The sequence below is a fragment of the Zalophus californianus genome, chromosome 6, assembly GCF_009762305.2.
Source record: "Zalophus californianus isolate mZalCal1 chromosome 6, mZalCal1.pri.v2, whole genome shotgun sequence".
NCBI lineage: Eukaryota > Metazoa > Chordata > Mammalia > Carnivora > Otariidae > Zalophus > Zalophus californianus.
The window spans coordinates 127,778,595-127,796,927 of NC_045600.1; the positions used below are offsets into that span (position 1 = coordinate 127,778,595).

Sequence of the window (18,333 nt, forward strand, 5' to 3'; positions counted from 1 at the left end):
CAGTCTGGGGGATGAGACAGTACCTTGCTGGTGCTTTAGTTTGCATGATCCTATGGACTCCTGCATTGGAGCATCAACTGATAGGTTGACAAGGACTACTTCCAGTGGCAGAAGTAATTGCTCTTACGAAGCAGAGTGGTGGCTGCTCCCTGGCTTTCAGGGGGCAGGTCTGTGAGGTGGCTCTTTTGCTACAAAGCTGCACCAAAAACACCCCATGATTTCTTGTGCCATTAGCAGTTGGCTGACGCTGCTGTCAAGGGGGAGGGAAAAAGCGCCAAGCCTTTTTTGGACGGGTGTGGATGCGCGTGGTACCTAGCAGCAAGTGGCTTCCCCTGGAGCAGGGGTTGGGCTGCTGAGTGCTGGGCACTGGCCAGCCCCTATGGAGGGCAGGGATAGACAGAGCAGAAAAGGATTCCATCAGCCACTCCCTGGAGGACTCGTCGAGCAGCAAGTTTGCTGTAGTAAAAGTGGTGGGCTTTATTGAGAACCAGTGATGCAGTCCACTCCCGGGGTTAATGAAATGTCATGGAAACTGGACAGTTTTCACCTCTGGATTCCTTCTGATGACACGGAATCCCGTGATACATTTTAGATTCTGAAAGGCTCCAAGCAGAGTCCAGTAGGACTATGGTAACCTCTCTGCTTTGATAAAACAGAAACAGAAAACAGGACAAGGAAGGGAGGGGGAGAGACCTGAGAACCATAATGCTTCAGTTAATTCTGTTTTGTTTTGTTTTCTACAAGATGCTCCTCACAAGCTGAAGGGATCATCTTCCTTGCAAATTTCAGTTATATTCTGGTGGGAAAAGCATGAACTCAACTGGAAGTCCAGACTTTGCCACTTTATGCAAGTTTCCTAGCACCCCCCCCAAAAAAAAACACACGCCTGCTCTTGAAGCCTCTTGCTTGCTGTTCGTGGTAAGCAGCACCAGGCTGGAAGTCAGGACCACGAATTCTAGCTCCTGTTTTGACAGAAACTCACCGGGTAATTAGCAAGCTCCTTCAGCTCTCTCTCCCTCAGTTTCTCAATCGGTAAGAGCGTGTGATCACGCCTGTACTACTGGCTTCTGTGAGGATAAAGACGACAGGAGGTGCGAAGGCTTTGGCGAAACATTCCTGCATTGTACGTAGCCATCAGGTGCAAACTCAGGTGTGCCAGAAAGTGAAAGTGTCCAGCCACAAACAACCCAAACTAGTTTTACTCTAGATGCAGAGAGAATATGCTTTTATGGATGAAACCGGTTGTCCAGGACGATTTCTGGCCTGTCTTCTGGGGATGCTGGGCAGCAGGGTCAGAGAGGATTGTGACGAGGAGGACAAACTCTGCAGACCTGTCAGGTGTCCTCCCAGGTCCTCCGGGAGAGCGCAGCTCCAGGGGGCTCTCTGGCGCCACCTGGTGTCCCATCCCCGCCACTGCCCAGAAACCACGTGTAAGAAAGTGCTTACAACCTAACTACGCACCCTGGTTTAGACCCGTCCTAGCCAATGGGGGAGGGGGAGGCGGGGCAGGGGAAAGCGAGAGCCCAATCGCCTCCTGTTTTCCGAGGAGAAGGCGGGGCTTGGGATTTACCACGTTGGGTTTGTCCGCAGCGCTAATTACTTTTTCCAAAGGCTGGAGGGCTTCACTCCGGCTGGCGCCGCCGCCTCGCGCGCTCCTGCTCCGCCGCGACCGTCCGGGGGGCTGCTCCTCCCCAGTACCATGTGTGACGGCGCCCTGCTGCCTCCTCTCGTCCTGCCCTTGCTGCTGCTGCTGGTTTGGGGACTGGACCCGGGCACAGGTAGCGCTCCCTCTCCCACCGCCCCTTCCTCGCCCGTGCCTCTCGCGGCCACCTTCCTCCTGCCCTCCCTAGGCGTCCTGGCGGCTCCCGCCTGCCTGCGCGGCCCGGGTCCGGTGGCGGACGGCTGACAGCGCTCGGGGCCGAGGGGGTGCGGGCCGCGGCCGGACGACCGGGCTCCAGGCGGCTCCCGGGCGGCCGCATCGCCGCCGGGTCTCCGGGCGCCGATGCCGCGCCGCAGTCCCCGGAGGTGCTCGGGCGGCCGCGCTGGAGCCCTTCCCCGGGTGGCGCGGGGCCCGGGCGGAGGCGCTGGCCGGCACGGAGGTGCCGCGGCGAGGGAAAGGAGGGGAGCGCCCGCTCGGGGCCGCGCTGTCCCCGCGCTGGCGCGGCGTGCCCAGCGCTGGACCCCGTGCGCGGCGGGCGGCCGGAGGGAGGGCGGCCGGGCGGGCCCCGCCGCGCTGACGCGTCTCCTCTCTCCCCGCAGCTGTCGGCGACGCGGCGGCCGACGTGGAGGTGGTGCTGCCGCGGCGGGTGCGTCCCGACGACGTGCACCTGCCGCCGCTGCCCGGCGCCCCCGGGCCCCGAAAGCGCCGGCGCCCCCGCGCGCCCCCCGCCGCCCCGCGCGTCCGGCCGGGCGAGCGCGCCCTGCTGCTGCACCTGCCGGCCTTCGGGCGCGACCTGTACCTGCAGCTTCGCCACGACCTGCGCTTCCTGTCCCGCGGCTTCGAGGTGGAGGAGGCGGGCGCGGCCGGGCGCCGCGGACGGCCCGCCGAGCTGTGCTTCTACTCGGGCCGCGTGCTCGGCCACCCGGGTTCCCTCGTCTCAATCAGCGCCTGCGGCGCCGGCGGCGGCCTGGTACTGCGCGCGCCCCCTCCGGGTCTGCCCGTCGATCTGTCGCGGCGCCGGGGGTGGTCCCCGGGGCAGGTTGGGCTGGGGATGGCGGCTCCTGGGTGGAAGTTCAGCCTCCAGGGGTGCTCTCCCGTCGTCCGCAGGGAGCCTCCCCTCTTCCCGCCCAGATCTTCCAGAGGGTCTCTGAGCAAAGAGGGTGAGAGTGGAAGCATCTGATTGTACAGTGCCTTCCCCTGGCTGTACCGAACCTCTGAAGTGCACGGGGACTGTGCCGTTCCGGGGTTGCATGGGGGGTTACGCAGCAGCCGCCCACGGGAGCCCAGGTCCGGCGGGGGCGAAACCTCTCGGGCCCCTAGACCGAGAGGCGCACTTCACCCTTATTTATTTGCATCTGCACAGGTGTGTGTGTGTGTGTGCGTGTCACGGGGAACACCTATAGGTGTGTATCTCATCTGTTATTGGATGTGGGGGTAGCGTAGTGAGAATTCACCTCCCTTCTGTTCTCTCGAGTCTTTCTGTACCCGGAAAAGGAAAGTTTGATGAGGTCCCCTTACAGGCCACTAACCTTCTCAGTTGAACCATGAGAACCAAGAGAGGGGGTGTTCATACCCTTCTTCCCTTATACCACGAGCAGGTATGTGTGTGGCAGCCATGCTCAGCCAGGCCTGGGGGCTGCTTACATTGGTGATAAGACCCTGTTCCTGTCCCCAGAAGCTCCCTTGCTGGGGCAGTGCTACTCCACCCCGGGGACCCTGCCCGGCTGCATTAGAAGCACCTGTAACAGCGCTCATAGGGGCAGGGGGCCGTTCTGGTGCACCTCTGCCCTGCTTGTGCTCACGCTTGATCCCTGTACGCTAGTGCCCAGCCACATGCTTCTCAGCTTCTCCATCATGCCCCCTAGGAGCGCGCATGGCTGGCAGATGGGCTGCCCCCAAGAAAGCCTGGTATCGGCTCAGAGCATAAGATGCTGGAGTTGTTTCTGTATCTTCTGTCCTGATTGGCTTCTGGGGAAGCGGTTTCTGATACTCTTGTGTGTCTGTTCTTCCCTGGCAGAAGAAAACTGCTTCCCCAACCTCCGCCTTATCTTGCTCCACTGTCTAGAATTCTCTAGCCCTTACCCACACAGTATGCAACCAGTCTTAGAGAATCTGCAGCAGAGCCAGAGAGCCTGGGGGTCCAAGTCTTTATGTAAGACTTCTGCTTTCCTCCCAGCTCTGTAGAGGAACTCCCGGGGTGGGGGGGCGGGCGGTAATTTCCTAGGATTGGCTTTCACTAGTTCTCCTTGCAGGCCGGTTCTGAGTGCTGATCAGAATGTGATCTACTGGGAGAAATTGGCGTCTTCGGTTAAACAAGGAAAATGGACCGTGGAGGCAGCCTGTTAGGAGCTAATGTGGAACAGGGGCAGAGAATGTGGGCTGTGGGTGAGGAGGCTTAAGGAGGAGTGAGAAAGGCTCAGATCACCGTAGGACTCGGGTCAAGGCTGTATCATGTTCTGGGAGGGACTGGAAGGCCCACATCATTTTTCCTGTTTTTGCCAAAGTGTTTAAAGTCTAGGTCACATCACTGTACTGTACGTGGAAACATCTGAATCCCATTTGCTGCGGTTTGGTGAGTTTCTCTAGAGGTCAGAGTTTATACTTCTCGGTGTAAAGTTTCCAGCGAGGAGCTATCTGTAAGGAGCTGAGGGTGGAAGTCTGGATAACATTGATTCCACATCCTCACCGAGTTGAACGCCGGGCCCTCTCACAGATGGCATCCGGGCTGTGAGCGGGGCGAGGGTTCACTTCAGTCCCCCGGTGTTCGAGAAGACTGTGCTTCCCTTCAGCACCATGTGGGGGCGCTGTGCTGTAGATAAAGGAACCCCGCCAAGAGTCTGCGTTCAGCGGGCGCCGGCTGCGGGCGACCTCGAGGACTTGAGATTCTAAGATTCCTGCCGGAGCAGACACTTCTGGTGTTTAGTCTGCCGTGTTCATCCTGTTCATGAGAGCTCGCTGTCGGACCCTTCTTCCTAAGTGCCCTCTGCAGAGGAAGGGCCGAAGGCAGGAAGGAGGAGATTGCGTGGTGACTGGGAGGGGACCTCTTGGTGGCAAGGTAGCCCTGAGACGTCAGGAAAGGAGAGCCGCAGGAGCTCAGGCTATAGCCAAGTTTTCAGGGCACTCCTGCCTCACTTTGATTTTGGGGTTCAGATGTGCTCGAGATGGTTCAGGGGGGTGGTGATGTTGTGTCAGTCGCTGTTGACTGAGGTGGAAGCGCCGGGAAGCGGAATGGGGCAGGTGTGTTGTGTGTGTGTCAGGACAGGCTCAACCACAAGGTGTGGGAGAGGACCATAGCAACTAAGAGATTTTTGATGTCCGCAGGCGGGAGCATTCCCAAGCCACCTTGGATCTAAAGATCACGTAGAGCCCGGGGCTGGCAAACGTCTTCTGGAAAGGACAAGATAGTAAGCATTTTAGGCCTTGTGGGCCATATGGTCTCCGTCATGGTTAAGTCCACACTGTCCTTTTAGCTGTAGACAGTAAATAAACAGATGGACGTGGCTATATTCAATAAAACTTTATTCCGACGTTGAGTAGCAATTAAATCCTGATGCATCAAACATCTCCCGAAGGGCTTAGTGGAGAGTGTTTGGTGCAGGGGAATGCAGGCTCTGTTCCCTGTTGCGTGGTGTCTCTGCGGTCTCCAGAGATGTTTGGTATCTGTTTAAAGAAGATGCATAAATAGAGTAGATCATTACTTGTTTATGTGGCATGAAGCGTAAATCTCATGTTCCATTTCGCCTCTTCTGCTTTTGACTGTAGGCAGAGGCGTGGGCTTGTGCTGTTCTTCCTCTCTTATCTTGGAAAAGTTATGCAAGCTACACTTCTTGGCTCTTCTAGGTGCAAGTATTAATTGTTTTCTGTTTATGCTTCTTCATTTTATTTACGTTTCAGGGAGTCCTTAGACATTACCTAAGTCTTTGGAAGAGTTTCTATAACCATATAATTTCAAAGCAATGAACTTTGGGTATGTGAGGCAGGTATTTCCACCCCCAGAGAATTTATGCAAGTTTGGATCAGCTGCCTCCTGTGAATGGGGCCAGCTCATGGAAGGCCAGCAGAATTGGAATCAGGTTAAACTTCACCCGAGCAGGGCAGCAGAGAGGGAACTTAAAGGGATAGAATGAATATCAGTGTCTGAAAAAGTCTGAAATGAGTGAATTGAAGGGGCTGTTTTCCATCCCCACACATGAGGACAGAGAGTGGGGGAGACCCCTGCCTGGAGGTTTGGTCAGCCGAGCAGTGGCCGTTCTTCCTTAATGAATGTAAGGTCAGGAGGGTCCATCCACCTGACTCTGTCCCTCCCTTCTGGCCTGAGGCTGTGTCCTCCCCGGGGCACGCAATGAGAGAAATGTTGAGATCCGACAGGCACCCGGGAGCTCTGGGCCATGGAACTTTAAGAAGCCATACCCATTTGCCAGGCCACCCCAGAGGGATAGAGAGAAGGTCAGGGATGTTCCTGGCATGCTTTCGCAGGAGTCACAGCCACACTCTATGGGATCCTTGCTTGGAGTCTCTCTCATCCTGGTTGGCCCCTGGGGTTGACCTGATGGCCCAGCCGAACCTGGCTCTGGCTGGTCAGCTCGACTGAAGCACAGGGGGCCATTTTAGTAGCACATCATTTGTGGTCTACTCAGGAGCTTTGCGAGAATGCTCCTCTTTGTTACATGGGGGTAGACTGATAGGAACAGAGTGGGGCTGGGGTCAGGCAGTGAGCAGGTGGCTTGGAAGAGTTTTGGGGGACTCCATAATCAAGAGGGCAGCCTGCTTTTTTCCCATGACTCCTCTGATGGAAGGGGGCAGGTTTGGGAGGTTGCTGTCTCTTCCTTTAGAATTATCAAACTCTTTTGATTGATTATAAAATCGCCTAGCTTTTTAATACAGCATCCCTTGACTGCATACAGCCAGACAGGAATCCACTGTGGCAAAAACTGTATGGTATGGAGAACATTTGGGAGGGAGCACGTAGACCAAACTACGGTGTCCTACACCGTCATATTGATACAGGTGTGGCGAAGGCACAGAGTCCTACGAGAGTCATCCCTTAATATTACCGAAGAACTCCTCGTGTACAGCGTCAGTGTATTTGGAGCACACACGGTTTTAAAGCCTCATAAAAAGATATAGTTGAGTGGACATTAAGGACATTAAGGAAAATAGGGAAAAGACTGTGAAGTTTGGAGGCGTGGAGGATTTGAAGGGAAGAACTTGGACGGATGGGAGAATTCTGAGGTGTCACACCCCTTCCTCTTGAAGGACGTTCATGTGGCCTCACGGTGACTTTCTGCCCCCCGCCCCCACTCATGGACATCATGGTGTCCACGCAACTCTCCCCAGCATCCCACCTACGGTCTGTAACTAGATTTCCACATCTGAACTTTTATGTAGTTGGCAACATCGGAAAAAAAGAAAAAAGTGCAAGATGGGATGATAAACCAAAGACGTCTTAGACTGATTGCATTCTTGGGTCTTATTTCCTGAGCTTTGAAATGCTGCAGCTGCCTGGTTTTGAACGTGTGCAACAGGGGATGGTTTTGCAGCCAGTATGTCGGAGGGAGCCACGCATGGTCACTGCTGATCCTTTCCCTGTGCACGCCTCTGCACGCAGATGCATGGTCATGTTCTCATTCTTTAGGAAATGAGGCTGCACGGGCATTTGGGGCTGTGATCCTAAGTGAGCCATCTCCTCTGAATGGTCCCGTGTGCAGCCCCAGGAGGGGTAAATAACATCAGCCTCGTGTGGTTGTTGATAGAATGAAGTAAGATAAAGTCTGTGAAATCATTTAGGGCAAGCCTGGCACAATAAGGCATTAAAAACACGTTTCTTCTGTTGCCCTCCGGGGCCCAGACTTTTCCAGTTATAAATCAACCAATCAGTCAACACTGTCGACTAAATGAGCAGATCATTATCACACACCTGCCCTGTGTAGGACACTCTGGTGGGTTCGCAGCAAGCCTCAAAGGAATACAATGTGGGCCCTGTCTCAGAAGGCGGTCCAGATTCGCACAGGAAGGAAGGTACACACTGGAGCCTATAGGGTGGCGGAGGGGTAGAGCAGGGGTGGCTCTGGGGTGGGGTGGGGTCTTCAGGGAGAAGGATTAGAGCAGAAGGGGTTGGGCCTCAAGTTCTAAGAGGAAGGAGTGATGGCAGAGCCTCCAAAGCCAGGTTCCTCTCTAGATCAGGGGCCCACGAGGTGGCCGTGTAATGGGGATGCGGGTGGAGGTGGTGGTTTTGGAGGTGGTTGAACTGAACAGACAAGCATGTGGATTAGGTGAGGCCAGACCCTGGGTACCAACCTAAGGTATTTAGAATTTATCGTAGGGTGGTTCTCCACTTTGTTCCCTGGAGGATTCCTTACTCTCGTTGGTGGGCCCCATCCCCAGAGTTCCTGATCCAGTCTGTCTGGGTGGGCCTGAGAGCTTGAATTCCTAACAGGTTCCCGGGCGCTGCTGCTGGCTTGGGACCACATTTTGAGGATCACCGGCCTCGAGGCAACGGGGAACATTTCTGGCCGTTGACTGGGGGTTCCCTGGTGATAGCAATGTGGGAGGTAGCGGAGGAAGAGGGCGTTTGGAAGCACAAGGTGACGAGCCTCAAGACTCGGGTTGTGGAAGCAGGAAGCAAGACATCTGCGCAAGAGAGACTCTGGAGGAAGAGCTGACCGTCTTTGTGGCTGACTTTAGTGATCAGAAGGCGGGGGGAGCTGGTGGTGACGGGCCCATGTTATGGGGGGAGGCTGGCTTTGGGAAGAAGACCAAGAATCTGTTTAGGCACCTGGTGTTTGCAGAGGCGGCAGCTGGACTTTGCAGGGGGGTTCTGCATGCACTCCGGGACAGGGACAGGGGGACTTGATGCGGAGGCTGGGAAGCCCATCTTGCCCGTGTGGGGTCAGGCATGCTCCTTCTGCAGGAGCTCCGCTGAGGCCCACCCAGAAAGGTGGAGGCAGGTGCAGGAGGGCCTGCAGTCACAGGATTGTTTTTCCTTCTTGAAAGCAGACTTGCTCACGCAGGAAGCAAACTAACAACCCCATTTGCTCCATCTTCTCAAATCACCCACGCTAACCCATTGACAGGGAGAAGGCCATTTAAGACCCACACCAGTTAACCAGGGAGCCACAGCCTCCTGACGAAGGGGCTCCCCGGGCCCTGAAATTCCAGCGTGAGGTCTTTCTATAAAGAGGCGGGCAGTCACGCGGCATCCTTCCCTCAGACAGGTGTGTTCTTCAGTTCTGGAGCATCTGTAGGACAGGTATATGTATGTATGTGTATATATATATGTGTATATATATATGTATGTGTGTATATTTTTAACATTATCTTAAAAGCATTTTCTCCATTCTGCTGAGAAGTTGTGCTGATGTCCGGAGGTGATAAAAGTCGATATGTCCTTCATGCATTTTCCACGTGGCCAGGAGGGCTCGTCGTGCTTCGGAGCCTGGGCTGGAGTTAATGCTAGCTGATTTATAACGCTCTCCTAACGCAGTACAGAAACCCTTCAAAGCCAGCACCCAGAACAAAGAGAATCACAAAGGAACCACTCAGAACTGTTATACTATCAGGTGATAACTGATGCATTTTATTGGACACACATTGCTTTGGTAGGATACCACATCTTAGAAAACTTCAGATATCTCTTTTAAGAGCACCACTTTGGGGAGGATTAGTGCATCCTTTCAAACCAAGCAGCCTCAGGGCCTCCACTTCTGTCTGCCACAGGCCTTCCTTTATAGCTGTGCGTCTTCAGATGAAGTCTGCAGGCCCTTTCATCTCCTGCAACCTCAGGCTCATGGCTGCCATGTCTTGGAAGGACATCGCCACGTCTCACTTCTCAGCATGGGCGGTGACCAGAGGATGAATGCAAATCCATTCAGCCCTGCCCAGCTCCTGGGGCCACGGGGCAGCTGGGGGCTGGAAGCCAGGGCAGGGCCTAGAGCCCCAGGGTTAGAGGAAGGTCCAGTTCAAATCCAGGCTATCTCCAGACATCTAAATCAAGGCAGGAGGTGCCCAGCATCTCTGGCACCTAGCTAAAAGCTAGCACCATGGTTCTCAACCCTGGCTGCTCTCAGATCTCCTGGCGAGCTGTTAATACCAGTGCCTGAGTTCCACCCCCTGCCCCCAACAGATTCTGGTTCAATTGGCCCAGACTGGGGCCTGGGCATCAGGAGTTCCCCCAGATGGCTGTCCTTTGTAGCCGGGGATGAGAGCCTGTGAGTAAGGGTGACTGCAGAAAGGCCAGCCTAGTCCTGGCCATTCCAATCCAATCCAATCCAATCCAATCTCTTCTGCTCCACTCGCGTTTTCTTGAGTAATATCATGTGGCAGATACTGGGAAAAAATGAGGGCTGATTGTGATCCTGTCTCAAAGGAACAAACTCTCAGGTTGTGACAAATGGCCCATAAGGCAGTGGGCAGTGGGGCTGCAACAGAGTGCCAGGGGAGAGGGATGTTTTTGGGAGGAAGGGAGGAGGAAGAGGGAAGGTCCGGGAAAGATAAGGAGGGCTGTTAAGTGTTTTCCCCGGGGCTTGATGGCACCTCTGTGTGTGTGTGTGTGTGTGTGTGTGTGTGTGTGTGTGTGTGTGTAGGGGGCACAAATGGCACTTTTCAACAGCACATTGTATCATTGGTAATGTGATGACAAGATGAGCATGAAGAGATATCAGGGAGCCTTTGACAGCCTGGGACTGGGGGAGGGGCAGGGCAAAGTCCTTCCTTGCGCTGGCTCCCCAGGGTGGGGGCCTGTGCCCGGCCCCCTCGCTCCTGGGTGCTAGTCCTGGCCATGTCTGCTTGCAAGCCGGGTCCCAGGAGGGTAAGTAGCTGCCAGGTAGGGTATGGTCCGTCAGTCCACGTAATCATACCAGTGTTACCTTTGTCCTCCCTAAAGGGGTGGAAACCAGCATGTGGGTCCCTGCGAGCAAGACCTGCTAAAGCAAAGGGGCTACTTCTGCTTGTGGCTTGGGTGTGTGCATGTGCATGCCATGCCTCTGTGTTGCATTGCATGAGAGTTACCCGCTCCCTGGCCTTTTACACTGTAGCTTGTGAAGGCCAACACTAGACCAAAGGGGTAACTGGCTCTGAAAGTGCTAGACCCGAGGGGGTCTGTGACCTGCCAAAGCCAGAGCATTTTAGGAAGAGTCCAAGTTGAGCATATCCTCTGGGGAGCATGGGGCTCCTTCCATGTGGGGCTCATCCCATGTGCTATGCCCCACCTGCCAACTTTTTTTCGACACATGGAAGTGTTCGCCGTGGTTACTGAGGTGTGTGTTTGGCACTGAGGCTTTCTTTAGGTATAGCCCCAGCGGAGCTCTGCGTACCCGCCACAGCCACCTTCTGCTTCCACTTCTTCCGTCTCCCCAAAGTATCTTCGTGAACAAATTCAAGTTCTAACTTCAAAGGAGAAGGAAGAAAGCCGTGCTTTCCTGTGGGTCATGCAATGCCACTTTAAGACAGTTTTATTTGGGCAGTAAAATCTCTTGAGTTGTTCTTGGCAGAAGTTCTAATGAAATGGAAACCTTGAAATCTGCTAGGAGCTGTAAGTTCGGTCTCACCTTGTGTTTTGGGGACGCAGGGTTGGAGGCGATCGTATTAGTTGATCTGGTTTACTTTCAGAGAGGCTTGGTGTCCGGGCATCCTTTCCAAATGTAGAGGAGGTCTTCCATTTGGCTTGAGTGAGCTCTGTCCTTGAGACCAGAGGACTTGCTGTGCTGGAGAGCAGTGCTTCGCAAAGTGGGGGCCCCGGACCTCCAGCATTGGTGTCACATGGGGGCTAGTTAGAAATGCACATCCTCGGGGCCTACCCAAGACGTCTCGGTGATTTTCATGTGCATTGGAGTTTGAGAAGCACTGTTTCTGTGTGACACGGCCTTTAGAAAAGAGACTCAGTGGGGAGAGAAGAGATGATGCTCATTTCAGCCGTAGACTGATCTGCTTGATCTATGGACTCTGTTTAGCCAAGGTGGTCCTGGGCATCCACCCGGAGGAGGCGCTGTGGGCCTCACAGCCCATTTTGCAAACTCGGGTCCTCCTCCAGCCTGGGGCCCAGTGGGGTTCCTTGTGGGAGGTTTACCTTTCTTTGTTGACACCTCCGGAGGGAAGCTAGCAGCAGGTATCCCAGGGAAGGAGCACAAATTGGTTTCATGCCTCAGCATTGGTTCCAAGGGATGGGAAGAGTTCTCTGCACCATATATATATATTTTAGAATTAATATTCACTCTGTTAAAGGGGCAAATTAAAAATCCTAGTTCCTAAATTTTTCCTTCAGTTTACAAGTCACGTCCTATTTCTAATCTAGCAAGTTTTTAAAACTCTATTGAAGTATAATTAATAGTGTTATATTAGTTTCAGGTGTACAGTATGATTCACCAATCCTATACATTTGCCCGCGCTCGTCTAGATAGGTGTACTCTTGATCCCCTATCTCAAAGGTTTTTTGCAATCCTTTTCAAGGGAGCTTTGGATAATATTCGGTGCCACTTGTAAATTTGGTGATTAACAACTTTTAAACCTTTAAAACTGCATTGAGGAATGTAATGTAGTCAATTTCCTTTTCAAGTTCTTTGGTTGGCTAAGAAGCCCTTTGCAAGTATATCAGTGATTCCTACAGACCTAATAAGTGAGTCTTACAAACGTAGGAAGTCTTAAGTTCTCTTACACATTCTAATACTGCTTCTAAACCTACTAAGATTTTAAAATCACGAATCTAAGTCCGTGATGGACTTTAAATTAGAATCACAAATCTAATCCATTGGCTACTCTGTCGATTTCTCTTCAACACCACAAGTTCTGGAACAATGTACTAATCCCCTGTCACAAAGCTATTAACACTACAGGACTGGCTCCATCCTCTTGCATTCTTAATATCCCCAGGGATAAGATACATTTCCCCCCCCCCCATTAAGGATGTAATTGTCATTCATCCCCAACACTTTTGGCATTGCCTCCTCAAGTGGACTTTTGGAGGATGATTTTAAAAATAATTTTTAAAAGAAAGTTTCTTTTTATTACTAATAAAATAATACATTTGTTTTGAAAATGAACCCGGGATATCTCTGCATCCCCAACCCCGTGCCCCGCCTCCCCACATAGCCATGGGGTGGGATGTTTCAAGTCCCACAGACGCTCCTTCTTGGGCTCGGTGAATCAGGGCACCCTGCAAAGCAAAAGCCCAGAGCTGAGGCCCAGGCCTTAGCCAGGTGGCCTTGCTGCCCTCAGGTTGTCGGGGTCTTGGGTGTGCGTGAACAAGGATGACTCATGTCCCGTTTTCCTCTTTCTGGGCAGGTTGGTCTCATCCAGCTTGGGCAGGAGCAGGTGCTAATCCAGCCCCTCAACAATTCCCAGGGCCCGCTCAGCGCACGAGAGCACCTGGTCAGGCGCAAATGGTCCTTGGCACCCAGCCCCTCCACCGAGGCCCAGGTCCCTGGGCAGCTCTGCCAGGTTCTAACAGGTGAGTCTGGGAAACTGCACACTTGACAGCACATGCCGTTCGGCACCACTGCACGTCCCCAGGCACACTGAAGTCCTGTGAGCAACAACCTTTCTTCCCCTGTATTTGGAAGCTGTTTTGTCATCTCCCCTAAGGCCACTGCCTTTTCCCCTCTATCTGGATTAGTGTTAGCATTTCCTGTATCAGCCCTTTGAAGAGGGAGGGCACCCAGGATCTCACTGATGCAGTGCCTCGATTGTGTAGGTCAGGAACGAGTTGAGGCCCCCCAACCCTGGATGGCTTATTTGTTACCAAACCCTAGGTTGGTGGCAGAGCTAGACTGAGAATTCCCTCCCTCCCTGGCCAGAGTGGGCTCTTCATTGCGGGGCTCCCCAGGCCTGGCTGCACCTGGGGGGGCCTCGGAAGCCATGATTCCCAGCGGCATCAGGGCTGCAGCCTGGGACCCTGTCATCTGCATGTTCTCAGGCCCTCCGCCCCCGGACTTCCTGCCTCAGAAACTGGGGGGGGGGGGTGGTTCCAGGAATCAGTCGCTTCACAGGTTCACGCTTCTGATGCGTGCTAAGGTGTGCCGAACCACTGCTTTACACAGTGTCTGGCACCAGCCTGTCCCCCAGCATCCTGATCCAGTTGGTCTGGTGTGCGACTGGGGTGTCCGTGTTTTTAAAGGTGATTCTACTAAGTAGCTTGGGTGAGAACCCAGGGTTCTTATATTCTGTGCCCCTGTTCGAGCAACCTGTGGATTCATGGTCAGCTGTTTAGGAACATTTTACGGTCACTGAAATGGCCACTGCTGTGCCATCAGCAGTCTTCCTGGGAGCGTCCCCTGATGACGACGGATAAACTGCTGCTCACAGGTGGCATTTCCTCCCTGGATGGAGGGCATGGGACCCCACGGCTCACCTTTGGGAGTTGTGCTTTTGTAGTTTAAAGACTTATCTTTGGATAAAAAAAATATAGTGTCTCTCTTTGGTATTCCAGTGACCTTGGAAATACATCAGTGATATGACTGTCCTTTAGGACAGCTTTGGGATATATGCACAAGCGTTGCAGCTCAGCTCAGTTGTTGCCTGTAGACCTGATCTTATCCAGGTAGCTGCCCTCAGCGGGTCTGCATTCGGCAGGGCGAGAGCGGAGGCAATTTTGCTGAATCAAGGCCATCTCTGAAACCCCAGGAGAGCTCTGAGTGATAGAGAATGCCACCATACAGAAGGGTTTTGCTCTGCTCCTTCCTGTACCCTTACAAACGCAGGGGAAGGTGGACCTCAGTATGAAATGACTAGTAACTAAAACACACTCTTGAATCGGAAGCAGGGGCTTGGGGAAGTTGGTCGGTTGTGTGTTTGGGCCTGATGCTGGGATCTTATTTTAAACATCAGCCCCCTGACAATCTTGGTGGAGCAGGTTTTTTTTTTTTTTTAATCTGCTTTCAAAGTAAGTGACTATTGGTCATTCTACATCTGTATGCATTTTCTGCTAATCTGAATATATTGTTACCGAGGCGGGGGGGGGGGGTCTCAGGGCTGGTTGTCCTTTGGCATCACCTGGGGAACCTTAACAGCTTCTCACGCCTGGGTCCTGCCCCGGGAGAGCTGCTTTCATTGGTTTCGGGCACAGTCTGGGCAGCTGGTGATTTAAAATCTCCCCAGGTAGTTCTAATGTTCAGCTGGTGCTGAGAACCACCACGCTAAGGAGTATTAAACATGAGTAATAGCACCGGTGGGCCATCGGAAGTGGGTTTTCAGGTGAGAACCACCAGGCAGGGGCCCCACAACAAAGTCCAAGGGCAAATACGTTTTAGTCTCACTTTTCCCTCTATTCAAGCCGGCGCTCATCAACTGCTAGTCAGGATCAGAAACCAGGGTACTTGTGGATGATATCATGGAATATTTGGCTCATTGCCCGCTGCCATCCTCTTTAGGGGCATGCACGATACCCAGGATTGCTGACAACATGATAAATTGTGCTCGGGTTTGCATTTTTTCCTCCCTGAGGCTGGTTTCAAGGCACCCTTTTGATAGAGTATTTAGCCTATAATGAAGGAAATGAAATGAACAAAACCTGGGTGGGGAGGAAGTGTCAGAAAGGAAGTTTAAATGAGAGCAGCCATGGAAGAAATCTCTGAATTTGCTTAAAAAAACCATCTTCCCTTTGCTGCCCCCACATCTCACGTCATTGTGCTCTCCGGTGCTAGGGCGATGTGCGTACTTAATAAGGTGGGGCCAACTCGGACTGTGTCCTGGGTAGGAACACAGACACCTGAGAAAGGTGTCTATTTCCTTCCGGTCCTTCTTGCTTTGTGTGAAGGACAGTGGGCCTTCTAATAGGTTTAGCTAATAAAGCAGTTAGGCCCTGTCGAGTGTGGGTTGACTTCCTGGGAATTTAGAAATTTCATTGAGAAATTGACAAAATCAATTTACTGGGAAACCAGCAAGATATATTTTTGGCTTCCTTGGAAATAGGAATCCGATGAATCATCCAGGATTTCCTATGGGCTCATATTCTTTATGGCTGAACATGGCTGTCTTAGGTGTCATTGTGCCTTGTCTTGAATCTTGTGTTACCCCAACCTTGGACCTGGCCTGGGAGTAACCAGCTGGCTCTTGCAGGTGAGAAGGAGTCCGATCATTCTTCCTCCTCCATGAAGCACTCAATTTACCTGAGAGTTGAACTCTGGTAAGCCACCCTGTTCTCTAGGCCGACAGAGGGACTAACACAGGGACAAGGCCACCTGGAAGAACCCACTGCCTTCTCGTAGGGAAGAAATTGCATTTCTAGCAGTCTTTGGGGCTCCCAGAGAGAGGATCCTATTACCTTTATTGCTTCTTATTTTTAGGACCTTATAAAATGATTCATAAAGTGTCACTCCAGATTGGAACTTGGCATGAAAAATATGGAGTCTGTGAGCCTTTCTTTTTTTCTTCCTTTTTCATTCGTTCTTTTCTTTTGGTCACAGCATGAGTTTTTAAAAGTTTTGGGGGCTATTTTCAACAGCAAACATGGTACTTTGGATATTTCGAAACGTTTCTCAGTCTTGACCTCAAAACTTTTTATCTGTCTTCTGTGCTTATTTTAATTTCTCCATTTGGATTCAGTTTAGAATCTCCTCATTTTCATGGGCTTTAGTAACAATTTCAATCTCTGTCTCCTCCATCATGGTAGATGTAACATGTGGGTGGTTGAGGTAGATGGCAGAATATTAAACCTTCCTACAAGGCCCTGCCAAGGTAGGGATCTGACAGTGTTTCAGTGTGCTCGTTAAAACACAAATACACCATCCAGCAATGGTACCTGCAAAGACATTGATGTCTACTTTCAGTTCTGTTATGATTGTTTAAAAAAACCATTGTAGTTATTTTGTAGTATTGTTTGGTTCATTTGTAGTGTTATAAAGTGAATTTTAGTGAGTATTTAGAAGATGCCATAACTCTTCAGAAATTACTTATTGCCAATTTATGCAATAATTTGCCTAACAATTGTATATATGATCAGTCATAAATCATTGGTTGGGACTCCTGTTTTACGTCCATTAAGATTCCTTTGGTTGGAAATGACAGGAATCAGACCGGCTTAACCACTCAACATCACTGTCCCGGGCTCCTGGAACTGAGGAGCAGAGCGGGAGGGTCGACCTCAGGTAGGCTTAGCCAGGCTGGGCTTCGTGGCAAGTGTTTCTCTCTCTGACAGCCTGTTCTCAGCTGGCTTCTCTTGTAGTGACAAAGCGGCCGTGGGTTCAGGAGATCAACTCTACTGCTTAATCGGGAGTTGAGGTGGGTTGATCTGGATTGCAACTTCAACTACTTTCAGTTCTCCACTGGTTTCACATGTCCTGAGGCAGGACCGGAAGAGCTTAGGCCCCAGTCTCCACGTCACCATGGAGGTATCATTCTGCTCTCTGTCCTTGTCCCGACTTCCTGCAGGCCGCCATACTTGGTAAAAGTCTGGTGCAGTAGATTCAGGGCACCCCTCCTCCAGATCTAATCCATCCTTTCGGCTCACATGGTTGATAAAAATTTGGCTGGTTCCTTCTCACTTCCACAAGATCCTCTGCTGCTGCTTCAGCTCCTCATCCCGCCTGTGCGGTGGGGGATATGTGTGGCTACCGGTCTTGGCTCACGTAGGAAGGGCTCAGTCCCTCTGAGATTTGGTTCTCCTCTCAACTTCATCAAGACCTTGGCTCTCGGGGCGCCTGGGTGGCTCAGTTGGTTAAGTGACTGCCTTCAGCTCAGGTCATGATCCTGGAGTCCCAGGATCGAGTCCCGCATCGGGCTCCCTGCTCAGTGGGGAGTCTGCTTCTCCCCCTGCCTCTTGCCCCCTCTCATGTGCTGTCTCTCACATTCTCTCTCTCAAATAAATAAATAAAATCTTAAAAAAAAAAAAAAGACCTTGGCTCTCCAGTGGATAAAAAAAAAAAATGATTTCATAGTTTATGTGGTGTTTTTTTGTTGTTTCAGTGGTAGTGATGGTCGCCCATGTTATTCTGCATCTCAACAGAAAGAACCCAAAATAAATGGAATTAAACATGCTACTTTGAGTTTCTCCATCTTAATCTTTTAAGTGTTTATTTACAGATAAAAATATTAACCCTAAAAACAGACACCCCTATTTTAAGTATTATTCTGGGGGGAAAAAAGAAGAACAGTGCTAGAAGCCTGACTCTGTCTTTCTTGGGTGTGACCCCAGCAGAGTCCCTTAATATCTGTGTGACTCTTAGGGCTGCCAGAATAAAGTACCGTAGCCTGGATGGCTTAACCAGTAGGCGTTTATTTCCTTACAATTCTGGAGGCCAGAAGTCCAAGGTCAAGGTGTTGGTAGGGTTGGTTTCTCAAAGGCCCCTTTCCTTGGTTTGTAGACGGCCACCTTCTCCCTGGGTCCTCACACTGTCTTCTCTCTGTGCATGTCTGTGTCCTAATCTCCCGTGCTTATAAGAACACTAGTTATGTTGAATTAGAGCCTATTGATGATGTCGTTTTCACTTAATTACCTCTTTAAAGACCATCTCTTCAAACACGGTGGTACTCTAAGTGGCTGAGGTTAGAGTACACAATTCAGCCCCTAACAGCCTGTGTTTTCTCATCTGTAACATTGAAATGATGCCAGTCTTGTCTGCTTCACAGGGTTATTGCTGAGGAACACACAGATGAGGGAGGATGTGATGCTTCCAGCCCCACTGTGGGCAGGGTTGGGGGGCATGGTCATGAGAACACTCACAAATGCCTAAAAGGTAAAACACAAA

The 18,333-nt window shown here is 51.8% G+C and overlaps 1 protein-coding gene across 1 annotated transcript in view; it reads left to right on the forward strand.

The window, feature by feature from the left end:
- The first annotated feature begins 1,369 nt into the window (after positions 1 to 1,369).
- The window catches only part of ADAMTS17 (ADAM metallopeptidase with thrombospondin type 1 motif 17), a 353,771-nt gene continuing 336,807 nt past the window's right edge, over positions 1,370 to 18,333 (forward strand). Inside the window, exons 1-4 of the mRNA XM_027571265.1 lie at positions 1,370 to 1,430; positions 1,612 to 1,778; positions 2,260 to 2,630; positions 12,935 to 13,100. Coding sequence (XP_027427066.1) covers positions 1,700 to 1,778; positions 2,260 to 2,630; positions 12,935 to 13,100 — 616 coding nt within the window. The 5' untranslated portion in view covers positions 1,370 to 1,430; positions 1,612 to 1,699. The remainder of the gene's footprint in view (positions 1,431 to 1,611; positions 1,779 to 2,259; positions 2,631 to 12,934; positions 13,101 to 18,333) is intronic.